The sequence below is a fragment of the Canis lupus genome, chromosome 14 (assembly GCF_048164855.1).
Source record: "Canis lupus baileyi chromosome 14, mCanLup2.hap1, whole genome shotgun sequence".
Classification (NCBI taxonomy): domain Eukaryota; kingdom Metazoa; phylum Chordata; class Mammalia; order Carnivora; family Canidae; genus Canis; species Canis lupus.
In genome coordinates this window covers 47,097,878-47,118,630 of record NC_132851.1, presented here as the reverse complement: position 1 = coordinate 47,118,630, position 20,753 = coordinate 47,097,878, and the positions used below count along the sequence as shown (strand labels likewise).

The window sequence follows — 20,753 nt, the reverse complement described above, 5'->3', positions numbered from 1 at the left end:
GCAAAAAAACTGCCTGTGGGAGTCTGATAAGGCTTTAGAGAGAATGTGACATTGGAACAGATTCTTGGAGGTTGAATAAGCGTGTGCTTGCCAGAGAGAGCAAAAGAGAAACTCTTCCCCAGCAGAGGAAAAAAAGAGGCAAAGCATCGATAGGGAGGACTGTGGTGGTACCAGAACTGGAAACAGGAACTGAGGATCAATCAAAAGCCCTGTTATCTGAGCTGATAAATGGGAGCAGAGCCAGAGCACAGACAGACTTACTGCTGACTCCCAAAGCCTTGGGCTACAATTGACAGTCAGTTGTCCCAGCTAAGATGCAGGATGTGCCGGAGCGCCCGGCGGGGCTGAGCACGGGGATGGGTCAGTGGTTCCAGCATTTGGGAAAGAAGATGCACAGAGATGGACATCAGCCAAACTCCAGAGGGAAGGGAAACGTTTAGGAGGGATTTCTTATGCATCAGATGATCTAGTTTAAACTTCACAGCCAAGTCTGATGTAAAGCAGACAGGGCAGGGACATCACACCTCCAGCCACCAAGAAAGCGAACACCGCGGACGTCGCAGCTCGGGAACGCACCAGCCCTGCGGGGAGGGACGGAGGGCCACGGGGGAGGCGTCGTCCCCTCTCGGAGCGCCCTTTCGGGAGGAGGAGAGGCGGCCCGAGCTCGCGGGAACCAGGCGCACCCGCGGCCACTGCGCCGGGCGCAGGCAGTGGAGCGCAGCGGAGACAGGAGGCGGCGGCGACCACGAGCTGGGAACCCGCCCCCCATCCCTCCAGTGCGCAGGCGCGCGGGGTGCAGCGACGGCGAGCTGGGAACCGTCCCCCCATCCCTCCAGTGCGCAGGCGCGCGGGGTGCAGCGGCGGCGAGCTGGGAACCGTACCCCCCCATCCCTCCAGGGCTCAGGCGCGCGGGGTGCAGCGGCGGCGCTCTGGGAACCGCCCCCATCCCTCCAGTGCGCAGGCGCGCGGGGTGCAGCGGCGGCGGCGAGCTGGGACCCGCCCCCCATCCCTCCAGGGCGCAGGCGCGCGAGGTGTAGCGGCGCCGAGCTGGGACCCGCCCCCCATCCCTCCAGTGCGCAGGCGCGCGGGGTGCAGCGGCGGCGAGCTGGGAACCGTCCCCCCATCCCTCCAGTGCGCAGGCGCGCGGGGTGCAGCGGCGGCGGCTAGCTGGGACCCGCCCCCCCATCCCTCCAGGGCGCAGGCGCGCGAGGTGTAGCGGCGCCGAGCTGGGAACCGCCCCCCCCATCCCTCCAGTGCGCAGGCGCAGGAAGATGGCGGCGGCGGCAGCGGCGGCGGCGGCCGAGCAGGTCTGGGAGCCCCGCCGCGGCCGGGGGCCAGAGGGGCAGGGGAGGCCGGGACCTCGCCGTGGGGCCCGCCGTGGGGCCTGCCGCAGGGCGTCGGGGCGCGAGGGCGTGCTCCGGGGGGCGGGAGGGGCTGTCCGCAGCCAGGGCTGCCGGCGAGGGCGGGGCGGGCCTGCGGGCGGGGGCTCCGGGGCGGGGACGGGGCGGGTCGCCAGCTGCGGGGGGCAGGCGGCCGGGGGCAGCGGAGGCTCGTGCCGGGTTCGGTGGCCCGCGGAGCTGCGGGTAAAAATAGCGTCAGCCGGCGCGGGCGGGGGGGGCTCCCGGACCGCAGCCAGGACCGCGGGCGGTGGCCTGGGTGTCGGCCTGGGGCCGCTGGTGTCCGCCCCCCGCGGGCAGCAGGCAGCAGGCAGGCAGCTCTGCGCGCTTTGGTTTTGCAGCTCGAGTCCGCAGTTTAAGACCGCCTCCCGTCCGCTTGGTCTACGATCATTTCTTAATGCTTTAGCAGGAATTTCCTGATCCTCCCCCCAAAAAAGCAAGCCATGCATACGCATACCTGCTTGCATGTGTTGCATACGAACCTAGAGGTGCGACGGCATTTGGTTGTAATAAAAATAATTTCCATAGTCATTTTACCCCCTTAACTGTTATCTTCCTCTACAAAACTATATGACCGTTTTTTTTCTTTTATATATATATGACCGTTTCTTTTGAAAAAAAGTGTCATTCTCCAACATTGCTGAAGAAGTGAATGCAAGTCAAGATGCCAGTGTTCTCAGAAAATACTTTCTTGACTAATTAACTGCTTTTAGAGATGTATTTATGTCTATATGTATTTCACTGGAACAGTCATTCAAAAGGACACAAATAGAAGCTATGAAACCCACCTTCAAGGAGCTTTAAACCCAGACTGTCAAACGCAGAAAAATCAGCTAAGGGGGGGGAGGTGGGGGCACGCTACAGATGGTGGCAGGAAAATAAAAACTAAAGGAATGAGTGAAAGTAAAAGGAGACAAAGCTCCTTGGAGTTACTGAGATAAAAATTAATTGTTCCTTGGCTTTCCTGATCTCCCTCCTGGCTTATCAGCTCTTGTTTTAGGTGGTTCTCTTTTCATCCATATCACCTGTTGATGATGCTCCAGAGGTGCCGCCAAGGTTCCGTTCTCACTTTACACCTAAGCTGGGTAATCTGGTCCATTCCTTAGTTTCCACTTGAGAGTTAAAAACATTGACGTCTTCAGCCTGTACTGAATTTTTCCCACAGGCCCCTCAAACTCAAACAGGTACAAACTGGGTGGCATCGTGTTTACCATTAAAAGGGCTCCAACCATCCATTCGCTAGGTTAACCCCACTAGAAAATTGAGAGCCGGACCAGCTCCAGGGAGCTCAGAAGGGACTCACACTTGCTCTCATGCTCTGCTCTCCCAAGTGTGACATTTGAACAAAGGGTCCCACGTTTTCTTTTTCCTCCATACTCCATATGTAATTAGCAGGTCTCTACCTGGGAGTCATCTTAGATCCCCTCTGGGTCACACAGCCCATCAGTCAGCAGGTTCTGTAGTTCTTCTTTTTGATGCCTCTCCCCATCTTTTCATCTAAAGCTCAGTCAAGTCCTCCTTTGGAGATACATCAACCTGCTCTTGATGTATCTTCATGTCTAAACTCTTCTGTCTCTTTTTGGTACATGTCTTTGATTTTGCTGTAATGCAAATCTGATGGTATCACCTATTTTAGATTTTCAGTAGTTCCCTATCACCTTCAGGATAAAGTCCATTGTTCTTGACACAGTACTTATGTCCGCTCCTTAACTGGCCCCTAACCATATCTCTGATCTTATTTTTTGCCCCATTTCTGTACTCATCCTTTTCACCATCCACAGAAACTTCCAAAATTGGTTCACAGAGAGATAACTTGTACTCAGGGTTTCCATGCTGTTCCCTTTGCCTGGAATGCCTTTCTCTGTGCTTTTGCCTGGCTAACTCCTATTTATCCTCCCAAGTTTCAAATGAAATCTCAGCCTTTCTTAAAAACCTTCACCTGATGCCCTTGCTTGGTACGTAGAGTTACATTCCTCTTCTGTACCCTCCCAATATTGTGTGCATTTGCCATGTTGAACTGCCATTGTTAGTGACCCTGTCTATCTACTCTCCTGGCCCGTAAGGAAGTTCATTGAGGGTTAAGTGCTGTGTCTTGTCTTGGTGGTCTGGAGCATTTGGCATATAGTAACTCTTCAATAAATCATAAATACGTCAAGTTGAATATAATAATGGACATGAATTGGCGAAGAAGAGTGAAGAATGCATCCTAGGAGAGAACAGTTTTGTCCTTTCTTTTATGTAAACCTTTATTCAAGCTCTGACTTTAAAATTGCCCACGATGTGTCTGTGAAAATTAGAAGAAAGCATACCTCCCTTAAGGTATCATATACCTTCAGCCAAAAAGTATCAAAATGCATATTGCACTCCAAGTCATCTGCGGTATCAATGTACCCCTCATAGATGTTGCACCTCATGCAGACACAACCTATACAACTGTACTCAACTACCTGTTATATGAAAAAAATCTGATGGATGGATTGAATTGTATTCTATAGGCCTTCCACACTGCTCTGTGGAATTAAAAAATTGTATCTGTTACATTACAATAATTATTCACATCTTTTTCCATTTTTCCTTAAGCCTTTAACCAGCCCACTACCTCTGCCACCGTAAGATTGTAGTAGCTCTCTCCACTCTTTATTTTCAGATGACCTTTCCTTTTACATCCCGAAGAAAAAAGAGTGTTTTCTCTTCTGAGTGTGAACTGTTTCACCAAAGTGGGAGCCTATCTTTAAATTTAAAGCCTATTCTTTTCTCATATCCTCTGTATCACTTTCTTTCCTGCTTCTTACAGGGTCTCATTCCCTGTATTATCCTGCCCTCATCTGAGGTCTTTGGTCTTTGCCCCTCTTGGCATCTTTCCTTCTGCCGTCAAACATACAAGTCTTTCCCCCAAATTGTGAGGCGGGGAGGCTGGGGTTGGTTTACTAATAGCAACATGAAAAGCACAGTTTCCTCTGACAGTACATAATTCTTTAGCTACAGTCTTCTCTCTTTCCTCTTTTCTCTTTCTGGACTGGAAAATAGATGTTTACATGTGGTATTTTTTCTTCAGACTGCAGCTTCGCATTTTTTTTTTTAAAGATTTTATTTATTCATGAGAGACAGAGAGAGGCAGAGACACAGGCAGAGGTAGAAGCAGGCTCCATAGAAGGAGCCCGACGTGGGACTCGATTCCAGGTCTCCAGGATCATGCCCTGGGTTCAAGGTGGCGCTAAACCGCTGAGCTACCCAGGCTGCCCTCCAGCTTCACATTTTGCTGGAAGAGTTCCCCTTTGAAGGTTATGGAAGCACTTTTGAACAAAGCAAGTTCAGCGACACTGCCCGTCCTTGGTTTTCTTACCATTCATTGTATTTCTCATTTTCCACTGTAGCTGCACATTTAAATTTCTCCAAGACTATGTGCTTGGCTCTTTGTTCTCTTTCCTGTATGCAGTTTTTCACAGTAAACTGATGTACTCTCATGAATTTAATTTACCTTGAGGCTAAGGACTCTCAAATCTTTATCTCTAGTCCTGACTGATCTAATATCCATTCCATCCTTCCCCTTGCCTTTGAGTCATATGGTTATTTCTCATTTAGTTTAAGTGCAACATATGTAGAATCTTCCTCCTTCATTCCCCATATTTAGCTAGTCACCATTCAGTAAACACGAGATTCTTTGAAGTTGGCTGCAAATTCAGTCCACTCTTCTCACGGAGTATATTTTTAATCTATCCTTTTTCATCCCACCTCGTTATCTCATTACCTCGAACCTCCATTATGACAACATCCCCAACAGCCTACTTACTGTTATTCCTGTCTCCTCTCCTACAAACATCCACACATTTAGCATCCTGAAATATATGTCATTCATGTTTACAAACCTCCAGTGATTCCCAGTTAAACAGACAAAAAGACTGGGATTTGTACCCAGCAGTCCAAACATTTTCTCAGCCTACCCTACTCTGCAACTTTATTCTCCCCCCTGTTACGAGCTCTGATCCATCTACTTCTTGTTTCGTTGAAAACAAATCCAAAGCCATCCCGTCTCTCCTCCCGTTGAGCTCCATGGCATGTATTGGCCAAAGTATTGAGATTCTGGCACCTAAACATACAGAATACTCTATTGCATTGCTAATTATTTTATACCCAAATTATATTTGGGTATAAATCTAGAAAATATGGGCAGCCCAAGTAGCTCAGCGGTTTAGCGCTGCCTTCAGCCCAGGGTGTGATCCTGGAGTCCCGGGATTGAGTTCCACATTGGGCTCCCTGCATGGAGCCTGCTTCTCCCTCTGCCTGTGTCTCTGCCTCTCTCTCTCTCTCTCTGTCTCCTCTCTCTCTCTGTCTCTCATGAATAAATAAAATCTTAAAAAATAAATAAAAATCTGGAGAATGAGGATCCTGTCCTATATTTCCTATTTGTGGTATTAGTGTTTAGCATAAAGTGTTTAATAATTTTTTTCCTTGAGCTCCAAAATCTATGTAAGTTGGACAGTATCCATTTCTACCGTTCAGTGTTCATGATATATTACCAAAAATGTTATTTATTCAACCATAGTCTTAAGTTAGACGTTCTCAAACTTTTTGGTCTTGGGTTATCTTTATGCCCTTAAAGGTGACTGAGGATCCCAAAGAACTTTTGTTTACGTGGGTTGGTATTTATTGATATTTACCACATTAGAAATTAAACCTGAGAAAATTGGAAACACAGGAATACACAAGCACATATTCCATTCGCTGTTAGAGCATTGATGTCATCCCATACACTTAGCCTCTGGAAAACTCCACTGAACATTCATGAGAGGGGGAGAGTGAATAACGTCTTGGTGTTATTTTGAACATAGTTTGTCCTCTCCAGATTCCTCTAAGCGTTGAAGCAGTTCCTCCAGTTCTCCCCGGCCCTGACTTTGAAAACTGCAGATGTAGGATAATGTCAGCTTTAGCCAGTTGGGGTGACAAAAAGCAAAATGTGTCAACCTTTACAAATTCCTGTAAATGAAAAAACTTTATATAATCTCTATCTATATATATAATGAAATAAATCACTATAAATCATTAATAAAAAAAAGATAACACACCATGGAATGTGTATGTCAACTTTTCCCCCAAGTGAGCTAGCTGTACACACTAGGACTATTCAAAGCAGAGAGTGGAAATGTGTCACCATATAGTCACACTAAAGGTTCTTCTCCTCTCTAAGCATAGTAATGTCATGACTTGGAGCCTGCAACTCAATGTGACTTAAAGTTTATTCATGGAAAATATATCACTAACCCGTTCAGCTTTCTTTGATTAGGAGTTTGCACTTCATCAATAAATGCCTTGAAAAGAGTGAGTATGGCGGTTCCACTGTGCTGTCCTTTGTTTTTAGCAAAGTTCCAATGGTCCTGTAAAGAAGTCCATGCGTGAGAAAGCCGTCGAGAGAAGGAATGTCAATAAGGAGCACAATAGTAATTTCAAAGCTGGATATATTCCAATTGATGAAGATCGCCTCCATAAAACGGGATTGAGAGGAAGAAAGGGCAACCTGGCCATCTGTGTCATTATCCTCTTGTTTATCTTGGCTGTCATCAATTTAATTGTAAGTATATGGTACAGAATTTCCTTCTTTTAATTACCTTAGGGATTTTTCAGTGAAATCGCAGACTTTGTTTCTATAACTTCTTTTGAAATCCTCTTACTTTCTGCTTTTCTGTACATGTTTTATCTCTTAAGTTCTTTTAAATGCACAATTACCTTTGACACTGTGTGCAGAGAGCCCCTGACTTGCCTACTGTCCAATATATTGTCTAACAGAAACCTGTCTTCCTAATTTCATGACCAAGAGGGCATCTTATCAGATGTTTTTTCCTCTGATGTATACTTTGAAAAACAACAGGAGATTCTGTCTTTTACACACTTACAGAAAAGACCCACTGGCCTTTTTAAAAATTTATTTATTTGTTTGTTTGTTTATTTATTTGTTTGTTTATTTATTTTTTTATTTTTATCCATGAGAGAGAGGCAGAGACACAGACAGAGGGAGAAGCAGGCTCCATGCAGGGAGCCCGAGGTTGGACTCGATCCTGGGACTCTGGGATCACGCCCTGGGTGGAAGTGAGACATTAAACCACTGAGCCACCCAGGCATCCCTAAAAATTTATTTTTAAAGTGCAGTTAACATACAGTAGATTAGCTTCAGATGTACAACAGGGGGATTTGACAGTTCTGTAGATTACTCAGTGCTCACTGTAAGTGTAGTCACCATCTGTCACTATACAACGTTATTACGATGTTATTGACTATATTCCCTGTGCTGTACTTTTCATCTCTGTGACTTACTCATTTCATAACTAAGTCTGTACCTCTACTCATTGAGTTGTCTTAAATATGTCATATATTTTAAAAACCTAGTATGCTAATATTGACACGTATTAATTTTATTTAGAAGAAAATGTGCATGGAAAGTTCCCTTTAAAGAACTTAACTTTTGGAAGGGTAGAGTCAACTTGGTCAGGAGAGACCTTTGCCATCATGACTTTATTGCCTTTACCTCTCCTAAAAAATACAATCCTCTCTGTTTTCATGCAGTCCTAAACCTAAATTTAGTCCTAAACCTTCTCAACCGGAATTTTTTTCTTTCTTCTTTTTTTTTTTTTTTTTAATTTTTTTCTAAGATTTATTTATTTATTTATGAGAGATACAGAGAGAGAGAGGGAGAGACAGAGGCAGAGGGAGAAGCCTGATGGAGGACTCGATCCCGGATCCCAGGATCATGACCCGAGCCGAAGGCAGGCACCCAACCACGCCACGCAGGAGGCGCCACACAGGTGTCCCTCCTCAACCAGATTTTACAATTGCAAACCCTTATTTGACAGCAAACAGTTATATCTATAGTCTTAAATCTCTGTTGTCAAATGGGAGGATCTGGTAGGCCAGTTTACACTAAGGTGCTAAAGACTTAGTATGTTGCCTTTTCCAAAGATACTTGATTTTCTAAAGAAGAAGACTTAATCCAAGGTTGTAACAATCTGAGGGCTACACCTGAACCCCTCTGGCATGTGTGTAGATGACATATTGAGAGGGTAGTTATTGGTATACCCAAGACTGATGATCATGGGCTACATTGGTTCTAACCTTGATTCCATTTAGTTTATTTTTGACTTCTAATATTTTTAATCCCATCTTTTGTATTTTATGTACATTCAAAACATTTGTGTCTAATTCTTCCCTTACATTGAAAAGACTTCATACTATAAATAGCTTTACTAAGAGCGCATGTTCTGACTTTATAATTTTTTTGTTGTTGGAAACTTTTGGTTAAGATGGCAGAATGGGGACATTTTTGTCCCCTTCCTCTTTAAAAAGCTCATCCCAAGGTGACAATGTCAAGAGATAGAAATATCTTGAAAGAACGTGGGAGGCACCTAAAATCCTAAATTTGGCCCTATAAAGAAGCAGGAGGAGAAATGGCAGATTTCTCTGCATGTGTGCTGGGGAGGGGGCTGCAGGGCGTGTTGGTGAAAGTGCCTTGCAGAATCGTCAGGAATTGGAAATACAAGTGCCATGAAAAGCAGGACTGAGGCAGGAACTGAAAACAGCTTCTTTGAAAAACCTGTAGGAGCCTTGAGATCCCTAGCCTCACTCTCCCTTCCAGCCAGCAGTTGGGCAACTATGCCTCCTAACCCCACACAGTATGTTATGGAAGGGAGACAATTCTTCCTGCCTGAGGATACTGCACAGAGCAGGTGGGGATGGGTTTCCATGCTGGAAGCAGAGAAGTCTGAATCCTGAGCACTGAGACTCCGTTTCCCAGCTCTCTTCTCATCCTCTGACTCCAGCTCCCTGGCACCAGGCTTATGTCCTTGAGGCAAGAGATGAAGTAGTCTGCTCCAGAAAAACTGAAGCATCTGGGAGAAAAAATCTGTAGATACTGACACTTGGCAGGTCCCAGTGAGACAGCCACCCTCTCTCCTACTGTGAAGCCTGTCTGTCACAACCACCCCACACAGAGAACTTTCTGTGCACTTTTTTAAACCTCACTGTTAAATATGAACACTGAGCTATCAGAGATAATGGAGTTTTTTGGAAAGCTCCCAGATTTGAAAAATGATGAGCACCAAATCACCCAAACCGTGGGGAAACTAGGAATTCAGGGAGACAGAGAAAATAGAATGAATGACAGAAAACTTAAAAAATTAAAATCAGTATTTTCAGAGAAATGAGACGATATTACATCCATGAAACAAGGATAACATGCCATTAAAAAGGAGCAACTAAGGAATAAGGAAGAACTTAAAGAAATACATAGGGATGGATGGATAGATGGAAAGAGAAGGAGAGAGATTGGAAGATAAAAGGAACCCGTCCAGAAAGCTCAACAAAATTGAAGAATCAGTCCAGGAAGTGGAACATTCTGTTAATAGGAGTTTCACAAATTGATAAGAAGGAACACTGGGGATAAAATTACCAAATAAATTAACCAAGAAAGTTTCCTGGAACAGATTGAAAACTACCATTCTAGGTCCAGTGTCATGCACAAAAACTCACACCAAGGCCATTACTGTGAAATTGAAGAGAACCTGGGATAAAGGGAAGATCTTAAAACCTTCCAGAGGAAGTGAAAAAAAAAAAAAAAAAGGTTGCATATGAAGAATACAAAATCGGAGGCATCAGACTTTTCAAATGCAACCCTGGAGACCAGAAAGCAAGAATACAAGGGCCTTCAACATTCAGAGAGAGAATAGCACCAAACCTAGAAGTTATCAAGCTCGACTGTTAAATGTGAGGGCTTATAAAGACATTTTTAAACCATATATACTCTCAAATTTTACTTCGCATATATTTTTTCTAAGGAGGCCACTGGAGGAGGTGCTCACCACAAGAAGGAGCTGACTCCCAGAAGGCTGAAGACAAGGATACAGGAAACAGTATCTATCTAGTGCAGGAGAAAGAAGGAAGTTCCAGCATGAAAATGAAGGACAAGTTCACGGTTACAGTTATGTAGCCGACCCAGCAGTGACCACCCAGATTGGAGCAAGAAGATCAGAGTTGCAGCAAGATCGCCTGGGAGAGAAAAATTAATAGAAAAAATTGTTAAAGAGGTTTGGACTTTTAGAACATTTTATCAAGGGACATTTTACAGAAACATGGGAGGTTTTGAAAAAATTCAGTCAAGTTTTCGAATGAAAACTTGAGCAAAATTTGAGTAAGCAAATTTGGTCCAGTGCCAAAAAAAAAAAAAAAAAAAAGAATATGAAACCACAAGACAGAGTACAAGAAAGGAACTGCTCTCTTAGTTACAGTATTTGGCTTAGCAATGAACAATACTTATATGGTTACAATACTAAAAATACTGAACCTGGATCTAATCTAGCCAGCACTTGAAACCTATTTCCATTTCAGGATTGGAAACACAATAAATTCTCATCTGCTAAAGTATGAAAATAATAGATAAAACCTCAAACTGATGTGTCAAGAAATAATGTATCACCTAAAAATCTGGGATAAATTCTAGATGAAATACCTAAAGTGGTTGTCCCAGGATGAGATGTAGAGGGAGCAAAAGGAAGAAGAAACTGCTCTTGTAGCACTTTTTGACTTTTAGCTATTTGCCTCTAATACCGTGATAAAAATAAAACTGGTTCTGTTTATAAGTGGAAAACCAACTGATGTGTTCATACCACTGATGAGACATCTCAGGAAGTTTAATGCTTCGGCAATTATCTTCTGTTTGGTTTCTAATTATGTTGAATATATGCTACCCATTCGCAGGGGATTGTTTTCTTTTTTAGATAACACTTGTTATCTGGGCTGTGATTCGCATTGGACCAAATGGCTGTGACAGCATGGAGTTTCATGAAAGTGGCCTGCTTCGGTTTAAGCAAGTATCTGACATGGGAGTTATACATCCTCTTTACAAGAGCACGGTGGGAGGAAGGCGAAATGAAAATTTGGTTATCACCGGCAACAACCAGCCTGTAAGTTACCACTTTAGTCAAGGGACAGTAGAGAAATTTTCCTTGTTAAAAAACTAGAGTTGATTATTGGAAATGGATATTTTCCTTGAGAGAATATTCATCAGCACATTTAATAATATTGCGGGTCTTATAATCCATTAATGTTATTTGCTTTCTTAATACAGATTAATTATTCTAAGAATACAGAATATCCTCTATCTCCTCCACACAAAATAACCAGCAAACAAAGCACCTTCCCAGGTTGGAATACCCTGTACTTTCTGGGAGTCTAGAGAAGAATATGCCAATCTAGTCCATGGCAGCCTGTGCCCCATGGCTGCTGCAGTGTAGGTTTTCAATGACATAGAACCTAAAGGTGTTCTTACCACCTCCTGCCCATGTGACCCATGGATTTGTGCAGAGCAGTGTAAGCAAACCAGCATATAAGCCCTCTTTTTAAAGAATTCTTCCCAAGTGGATAGAGAGGGGACAGACCAATGCAGTTAAAATTCTTTGAAGTTAGTCTATTATTTTAAAGTGTTTTTGATAATGTTCTTGATGAATTTTGGCTGCAGTCTCCTTTGAAAACATACTCATGATAAAGTGTTTTTCTGAAGATTGTCTTTCAGCAAGGGACAACAAAGCTCAGTGTAGAAAAGAACAAAACTTCTATTACGAGTGACATTGGTATGCAGTTTTTTGACCCGAGGACTCAGAATATCTTATTCAGCACAGACTATGAAACTCATGAGTTTCATTTGCCAAGTGGAGTGAAAAGTTTGAACGTTCAAAAAGCTTCTACTGAAAGGGTATGATTTATTTTGTTTGCTTTATTACTGGAAGAGAATTGCTATCTAAATTTACAAAGTGGGAGGGGAGTTTTGCTGTTTTATAAGTGATGGGAAAGAATAAATTATGGAAAAGTGGGAAGGATTGATTAGTTCTGGATTTGTAATCTGATCATTATCATGCCACATCTCTGTCTCAACACCTATAAAACGTGACAGGAAACCCTTGCCTTTCATATTCTATGGCTGAAACTCCTGTTTCTGTCTCTAATAATTTTCACTTTAATTTAGAAACACTTTTTATTACTTTTTTTAATTTTCAGATTACCAGCAATGCTACTAGTGACTTAAATATAAAGGTTGATGGGCGTGCTATTGTGCGTGGAAATGAAGGCGTATTCATTATGGGCAAAACCATTGAATTTCATATGGGTGGTAATATGGAGTTGAAGGCAGTAAGTATTCCTTAAGAGTTTAAGAGAATTATTAGATTCTTGGGCACATGAATCTATATGTAGAATAGTATACAATTATTAAAAATGGTACTATAGTTGTATATTTTTTGACCTGGTAGTGAAAGAGAGTTACAATTTGTGAAATAAATTGTTTTTATTTTTCAAAACATAACTATGTTTATAAAAACCTGGAAGGGTGTGCCAGATGTCAACAGCGGTTGGCTGTGGGTAGCAGGGTAACAGGTGACTTAATTTTTCTTTCTGCTTGCCTCTTGTTTTCTAAAAAAAAAATTTTTTTTTTTTTTTACAAAATGATACCTTTGTTATTCCTTTGTTATTTTAAAAAGCAAAAATGAATAAACTTCCAGAATTCTGGAAGATTTTCAAAGTAAGAATTATCAAAGTAGTGTCCATTCCCTGAAGTTGTTGGGGTTTGTTTTTTTTTCACTTAAAGATTTTCCATATCCTTTACTGAGTTTTATATCCAGTGATGTGAAAATCAATTAGCAGATGTAAGAAATGTATTTTATTTACCCATCTATTATTAACTACAAAAGAAAAAGAATTTGCCTTTATTTTAGCTATTGAAAAGTGAAGTTTTGTCCTTTACAGTTTATATCTGAACTTCAATAGGTAACATATATAAGGGAGCCAGAAGTCCAAAAACAGTTTACCTGCTCACAATTTTAGTCGAAGCATATTTATTCAAAATGTCTTCCTTTGGTCGCCTGCTATATGCTACTTAACTAAAGCTAATTAAATTGATTTTACCAAGCATCATATGCGACAAAAATAAACTGAAACCTAAGGATTTGTATTTTTACCTAAATTTAATTTCATAGTTCTAGAAAAAATTTCATAGTTCTTTAAAAAATTAAGTTTTCCATTTTCTTAAATAGCTTTCTCCCTTAAGCACACATTCTAATTTCTAAATAATAAAGATGACATAAAATGTGTTTCTTGCCAGAAACTCAATAGCAATACTGAGTATTTTTTGCATGTATTGTAGTAAGAAGCCATTCCTCTAAAAGAATAGTGTTGAAGAACCGTCACTGTGGGGCTATTGTTCTCAGCACTGGAAACTCAAAGAAGCAAGAGGTGTGATAGATTTGTATATAGCCATTAGCAAGTTACGTAAATCTTTTCTTTTTTTCTACCTGAAAACTCTATCTGTTGTTAGAGAAATACTAAGATTCTTTGAAATACACATACATACGTTTCAGTTTCTCCACAGTTAAAGAAAAACAGGCCAGTACTGAAAATAATTAGCTTTACAATCTAGTTAATATCAGCAATTAGTTTTTAAGCATATAGCTAATGATAAGAATTTTGTTTAAAAAAATAATTTTATCAGTTAAACTGTTTTTAAAGAAATCAAATTCTTTAGCAGTTTTAAAGAAAGTAAAATTAAATGACCACAAGATGGCAACATTGGAACAAAATTTCAAAATTCATCACTTAGGGATTCTATTTCCATATACATACTAATTAATACTGCATAGTACATTAGCTATTTCCATTTCTTCATACCCAGCTTTGTCTTATTGCTTTAAATGTCTTCTGTAACCTGATGACTCTCAAATTTGGAACTCCTGCTTTAATCTCTCCTCCAATCTAAGACTCACATACCCCGCCGACTTACCTTCTCCACTCCAGGACAGAACAGGCATCTCAAATTAGCAAGTCTAAAATCTTCATACCCTTCCTCCCTCCCCAGTCATGCTTCTCTTTCAGTGTTCCCATCTCGTTAAATGGTGTCTATCAGTTCATCAGCAGCCTTCTTGCTCTACCTTCAAGAGATAGAGCCTGGCTGCTTCTCACTGCCTCCCCCACCACCCATGCTATAAAGCACCACCGTGTCCTGCTGCACTGTTGGAAAGGCCTCCTATGCGCTCTGGCTGCTTCCTCATTCACCCCTGTGATTAGTTTCCTGAGCAGCAGCCAGAGCAGTCCTTCCTCAGAGATCACATCACTTCCATATTCATATCCCTCCAAGTGGCTTCTCCTCTAACTGGGGATAAAATTCAAAGTCCATTTCCTTCGACTCCTCTCCTACCAGTTGACTCCCTTGTGCCTTCTGCTGTAGCCACACTGGCTTCCACCTGTTCTCAAGCACCTAGCACATCTTCACACTGTGGCCTGTTGTGTCCTCTGCTTCAGGTGCCTCTCCCCAGTTGCCCACATGGCTTATTTGTGTCATCCCATTTCCGCTGCACTGTGACCTCATCGGAGAGGCCTTCCTTGACCACCCTATGTAAATAGAGCCCCGGCCTGCTCACTGTCTCTCTGCTTACCTTATTTCTCTCCGGTGAGGTTTTATTTATTTTACCTGTTCACATGTTTATTGTCTGCCCCTCCCCATTAAAATGTCAACTGTATGAGAACTTGGACTTGCCTGTCTGTTGATCGCTGTACCCTCAGCACCTAGAATAGTATCTAACATGTAGCAGACATTTAATAATTATTTGTGGAGTGAATGGGAAAAAAAAAAAAAAAGGAGAGAGAGGGTTAGGAGTTCCCAAAAAGAAAAAGGCCACAATAACAAGAATATTCCTGAAATAGTGGGCTTGAAGAAGAGAACCTCCAGGCTCTCTTTCTTTGAGTGCCTGGTCTTTAAAATTCATTTTCTGTAGGAGAAAAACAGTTCTTTTTTTCTTCTCATCATCAGAAATATACCAGTCAGTAACTTTGTAAAAACTCTTAGGAAGTAACAAATGATCTCTATCAGTCTCATGCAGGTAGGATTGATGAATATTAGGTATCAATACACATTATGAACTAGAGGCCACTAGCTGAATCTCGACACTGGTTTTAATTTCCTTTGTTGTTGTTTTGGTCATGACTTTACTGTTTTTCGTTACCTATTTTTCTTGTTAACATTCTAAGTTTTGTGTATTCATCTCGTCCTGTCAACACTTGTGGAGGCAAATCAATCATACTATTATCTGTTACTCTCCTGATAGGAAAACAGCATCATCCTAAATGGAACTGTGATGGTCAGCACAACTCGCCTACCTAGCTCCTCCAGCGGAGACCAGTTTGGTGCCGGTGACTGGGTGCGCTACAAGCTCTGTATGTGTGCAGACGGAACTCTCTTCAAAGTACAAGTAACAGGCCAGAACATGGGCTGCCAGACCTCAGACAACCCCTGTGGAAACACTCACTAGAAGAACCCGAGAGGTCACCAGTGTGTTCATACCTTGACTTGACTTTTTTCTTAAGAGTGTGCATGCAAGTCATGTTTTTAGAGAGTTTGCAGTCACTCTTATTTTATCTACAGAGCACTACGTACCTATACTACAATCTCCATATTTTAAAAGATTCTCAGCCTGAATTTTAATACATTTCATTAAGTTGCACTGATCTTCAAATTAGAGTTCTAAACTAATTATCAGAAGTGAATACAACCAAAATTAATCTTTAAAGAAGTGTTTTTAAAATTCCACTGTTCCTTGTCTCTAAAAGGGTAAAGGGCTGAAGCAACTGTTCAGACTCACTATAAGTAAATTTTGGTAACTAATGGGGTTACACCCACTTAAGATGTTTGAAAGGTACACCGTTAATATGTGTTGCACATTCTGTCTTTGGGCTTCTAAGAGGAAAGATAGATTTTTAGTGCATTAATTTTCAGCTATATTCTCAATGCAAGTGAAGTCATTAGAGAACTTCACATATGTAAGCTGGTAAGAAACCATGGTTTCTTAGTTTTACACTAGTATGAAAACACTTTGTAAAGAACGTTTACCTGTTAAATATTGTTAAGTATGAAGTGTTAATGTGGTAAAAAATTGAAACACAGTCTCAGCTTTAACTATGAAATAATAATGATAGCTGTCATTTACTGAGCATCTTACACATCCTGGGCACTGTCCCAGGCGCTGCATGTGTAATATCTCTTAATTCTCCCCACAGCTCTGTATGTCGGTGGTATTACCCCAGTTTTACCCATTAGGAAGTTAAGAAACTTAAGTAATGTCACATAGGAGATAGCCAGGTTGGGATTGGAATTCACATGTGATTCAAGCCTATATGTACCTGTTTCCAAATACTGTGTTCTTTTTACTATTTGCGCTGAAGTCTTAATACTTAAAACTCTAGAAAAATGGAAACGACTAATTCAAACCCCTAAGCAGAGAAGATTCAAATCAGTCATGCTTACTCTAGTTTAAAAAAAAAACAATCTCATGTCCAAAAAATGGCTAGCTGCTATAATCAGGTTTTAAACTAGCTTAAGCCAATTCCAAAATATTACACTATAGAGAGGTCAAATTAGCCTCATTATGGGTTAGTCCAGTTTCCTAGCCAGTGGACCTTGGCCCCTTGGAGCACCTGAATTGGATAGAAGGGTTCCTAAGATATTTATACCCTCAGCCCCCGGGCGATGCAGTGAGAAGTGGGAGGCCGTGGCCCCAGGCAAATCCTCGGGGCTGGGAGTGGTTGGTAAGTTTACCCCAGTGTGCCATTTAAACAGTACCCATTTTAGTGTTCGCCAAGCCTTGAACAAAGTTGGGAAGCACTGGAGTAAAGGGTGCTGATACAGGAAATAATTTTTAAGTAAATTTTGAGTAAGTATGAGAACTGATCTCTGCTCCTCCTTATCACAATCCCATTGTAACAATTTACAATCCTCCAGCCGGTTGATTTTTAATGTTTTTTATATTTGACTTAAAAGGAATTCTCTGATATTATTAATCATACACACAGCGTCAGGGGCAGGTGTTTTCAACATAGTTTGCTGCAAAATAAGCAGTAGAGATAAATCATAAGCCGTACTCTGCATTCAAGTATAACAGTATCCTGTCGTCAGTTAGAACAGTGTAGATTAGAAAATCAATACAAAAAACAATCTGCATTCAATACAGTCACAGTTCTCTCTGATAGAACAACCAAATGCCTTAGAGATTATGAATAATCATTAAAGTAAACTAACAGATCGACTTATTATCTAACTGAAGTTTTTAAATGAAGGAAAGAAAGAACTTTATGACCGCTGAGTGCTATTAATTGATGTGATATTCAGATCCTAGTTGAATATAATCAGTGTCACTTAATATTTGAATGATATTCAAAAAAACCCATTGGTATTTTCATTCAGATGCTTAGTATATTTTTAATTTTACATTCTTTACTTGTCTGCTCTATTTAGATTTGTTCTGAAAGTCTCTTTAAATATTTTTGTAAAAACCACAAAACGCTGTTACAAAGTATTATTTATTGAATATAATTCATGAAGCAATCTATTTTTACTCCTCCTTGAGAAATACTTGTGTTTTTGATACATCTCCATTAAGTGCTTTTGACACGAGAGGATATTTTGATGTTTTTATAGAACTGATTGTAAAGGTAACAGGTCTTGTATTTTAGGACACTGTGCAGGTAGCCCTTGCCTTTTCACTGATGTGTAGACCTGGAACACTCACTGAAAATGAGATGAAGAACAAACCGTCCACTTCACCTGTGATCTGTTTTTGCATAATGGTAAAGCTTCAGCTACTCCTCCTCATCACCAGATGGTATTTCTCAAAAACTGAAATGTTGACTTTGCCCCTTTCTGCTGGCTGTTCCTGCCCTGCTCGGAGCACAGATACGATAAGCAGCAGACTCAGGGAAGGTAGACAGGCAAAGACAGGATCCCAGGAGAGCGGGGTGGATACATGCTTGCTTAAATAACCCCAGTACTTCCCAGATAGGTTGCAATGACAAGGGGACAAGTGAAATAAAAACAGAGCATTTCAGAAACCGTCCAATGGGCAGCTAGGAAAATGCGAAACAACTCAAGGGGGACTGCCTATACACGGTCTGCAAGATTTAAAAATATACCTACTTGTGTTCTTTCTGCATTATGAAAAAAATGAAATACTTTTTGTGTGATAATTTTGATGATGAAAAGTGAAAGTTCCACCTAGTTTCGAATGAATTTTTTTTTTTAAGAGGATAAGAACGTTCTGGTGCTAAACTTGACAAAAAAGAGACTATTGAAATGCTGATAATTTCAGTAGTCTTAAAAAGTGTTGAGAGGGCAAAGACTACAAATTATGGCATATAAAAAGAAACCTGTAACTCGTTTCAGATTGTTAACCTGAGTTTCAGTTTGTTCAATTTGTAATAACTATTAATGATCTCTGTTTACAATAAAGACTCCATAAATTGTTTGCTGTTGGTTTTTTAATGGTTAAAAACCTGAGCACAGGTGTCTTCTTAATCATACAAACATGATGTATTTAAATACAGCTTGGTGATGCTTAACTACGTGGGTGTTTATGTAATCTGTCTGGAGTCCTGGCGATCGTAGTTCGAAGCTGTACAGTTGTTCCTGTTGGGATAGTCCTGCCTTCTGTGCATTGCAGACTCTCTCTCCCTCTTTAGTGGCTCCTCCCTCAGTGTCTCGGGGGAATGTGCGTGCTGTCACAGTGGCAAGAGGCCAGAGCCTGAAGAGGAAAGGGCGAAGGTTCGCCAGGGACCGGCAGGTTCCGGGGGCAGATGGGTGGAGCCTCAGAGGCTCAGGTCTAAATTCCCACCTGGCTAGATCTAGACAGAGACCCATTTGAAAAGGACCTAAGGACCATAAAGGTATGCCTTAGAAACTGTTACTCTTGTGTTCTTCCTGCATCTTGCCAAACATAACCCCCTTCTGCTTTTTTTCTTCTAATTGTTATAACTTCTCTTTTATAGAAGAATGAATGGCCTCTTGGTTTCCATTGTGCTTTTCTGGGGTTTTTTCTACTGCCTTCTCCCTATCTCACTCTCTGACACACACACACCCCCCCAATATCTCTAACTGCTTCCTCATACTTAGGCTTGAATATATGTGTCCATATAAAGACTGACATTTTACCCAATGTTTCCTGATTTCCTTAGAAAGTTTTTCTGGAGTTCTCAGGGGTTCTTTACCTAGTACATAAAAGTTTGTATGTAGTATACATAATTTTTCTTTAAAAATCAGCATTTCATTTTAAGACCTAAAATTATCTTACCTACTTTTTTAACTCAAATCTGTTAGTTAAATGTATAAATCTCTTCAACTTAAAAAGAACTAGGTCAATGAAAATCTTTAACTTCTGCCCTCCTAAGTATTTTTCAATCATATGTTTCTCTTCAATACTGCATAGTAATGTGCCTGTGAATGATGACATTTTTTGGTGGTTCATATTAAAATTAACTTGGTATACAATTATATTTATAATGATTGCAGCTTTGAATATAGAAACAAATACCTTTCTGGCTGTACAAATTAATTTCAAGTTCTGGTATTGTGTAAGAGGCACACTATAAAAATAAATCACTCCTCCACACTGTAGGGCACCTTTACGGTCCATGGCCATGTGTACCTGGATTTAGGTGCCCTTCAAAATGTAGCAGAATTGACCTTGTATAAAACCAAAGTTTAAAAGTTACATGCTGGGATCCCTGGGTGGCGCAGCGGTTTGGCGCCTGCCTTTGGCCCAGGGTGCGATCCTGGAGACCCTGGATCAAATCCCACGTCGGGCTCCCGGTGCATGGGGCCTGCTTCTCCCTCTGCCTGTGTCTCTGCCTCTCTCTCTCTTTCTCTCTCTCTGTGTGTGACTATCATAAATAAATAAAAATTAAAAGAAAAAAAAGTTTAAAAGTTACATGTTAAATTTCATTCTTTCCATGCATTTTTTTATCCAAGCAACATAGCCCTAAGACAGACTACAGACTATTGAAAATATTAGACATGGGAGAAGAATTTTATATACATAGTATATATATCTACACACATATATATGTAGTTCTAGTCATTTTAAAAAAATAAATCTCTTGTGAGTTGAACTTCCTATATATATCTATATAAAATTTCCGTGTGTGTGAGTGTGTATTTGGAAAACCTGACTCTTCTGGGAGCTTACAGTCTTTGGGGAAGTTTACTGTCCATTTTCTTTTAAAATTTTTTGCGTATACATTCAGCCATTGTAGATACTTATTTTAAAATTTTCGATTGCTTCTCCATCTTTGATGAAAAATATACTTGATGTTTCTGTATCACATCTTTATGGTTCTGATGCAGAACATCCTTTTTATGACCCACATTGTTCAAAGTTTTAAGTCACAAAAAATGTAAATTTATTTATAAAAAATCAAGAGTCTCCTTTGTGAATTGAACCTTCCCTCCATACAGTTCACAGTTTAGTGTAACTGGATGGCTTGTCACTCACATAATAAACCACGTAG

General features: G+C 41.0%; 2 protein-coding genes across 2 annotated transcripts in view; both read left to right on the top strand.

The window, feature by feature from the left end:
- The first annotated feature begins 1,145 nt into the window (after positions 1–1,145).
- SGCB (sarcoglycan beta) lies at positions 1,146–18,715 on the top strand. Its single transcript, XM_072775025.1, has 6 exons — positions 1,146–1,307; positions 6,754–6,963; positions 11,156–11,341; positions 11,938–12,129; positions 12,432–12,563; positions 15,527–18,715. The coding sequence occupies exons 1-6, from the start codon at positions 1,272–1,274 to the stop codon at positions 15,728–15,730; spliced, it is 960 nt and encodes a 319-aa protein (XP_072631126.1). The 5' UTR covers positions 1,146–1,271; the 3' UTR covers positions 15,731–18,715.
- Positions 18,716–18,856: 141 nt separating this feature from the next.
- LRRC66 (leucine rich repeat containing 66) overlaps positions 18,857–20,753 on the top strand; it is a 29,585-nt gene continuing 27,688 nt past the window's right edge. The window contains exon 1 of the mRNA XM_072773928.1: positions 18,857–19,133. The gene's annotated coding sequence lies outside the window, so the exon portion shown is untranslated. The remainder of the gene's footprint in view (positions 19,134–20,753) is intronic.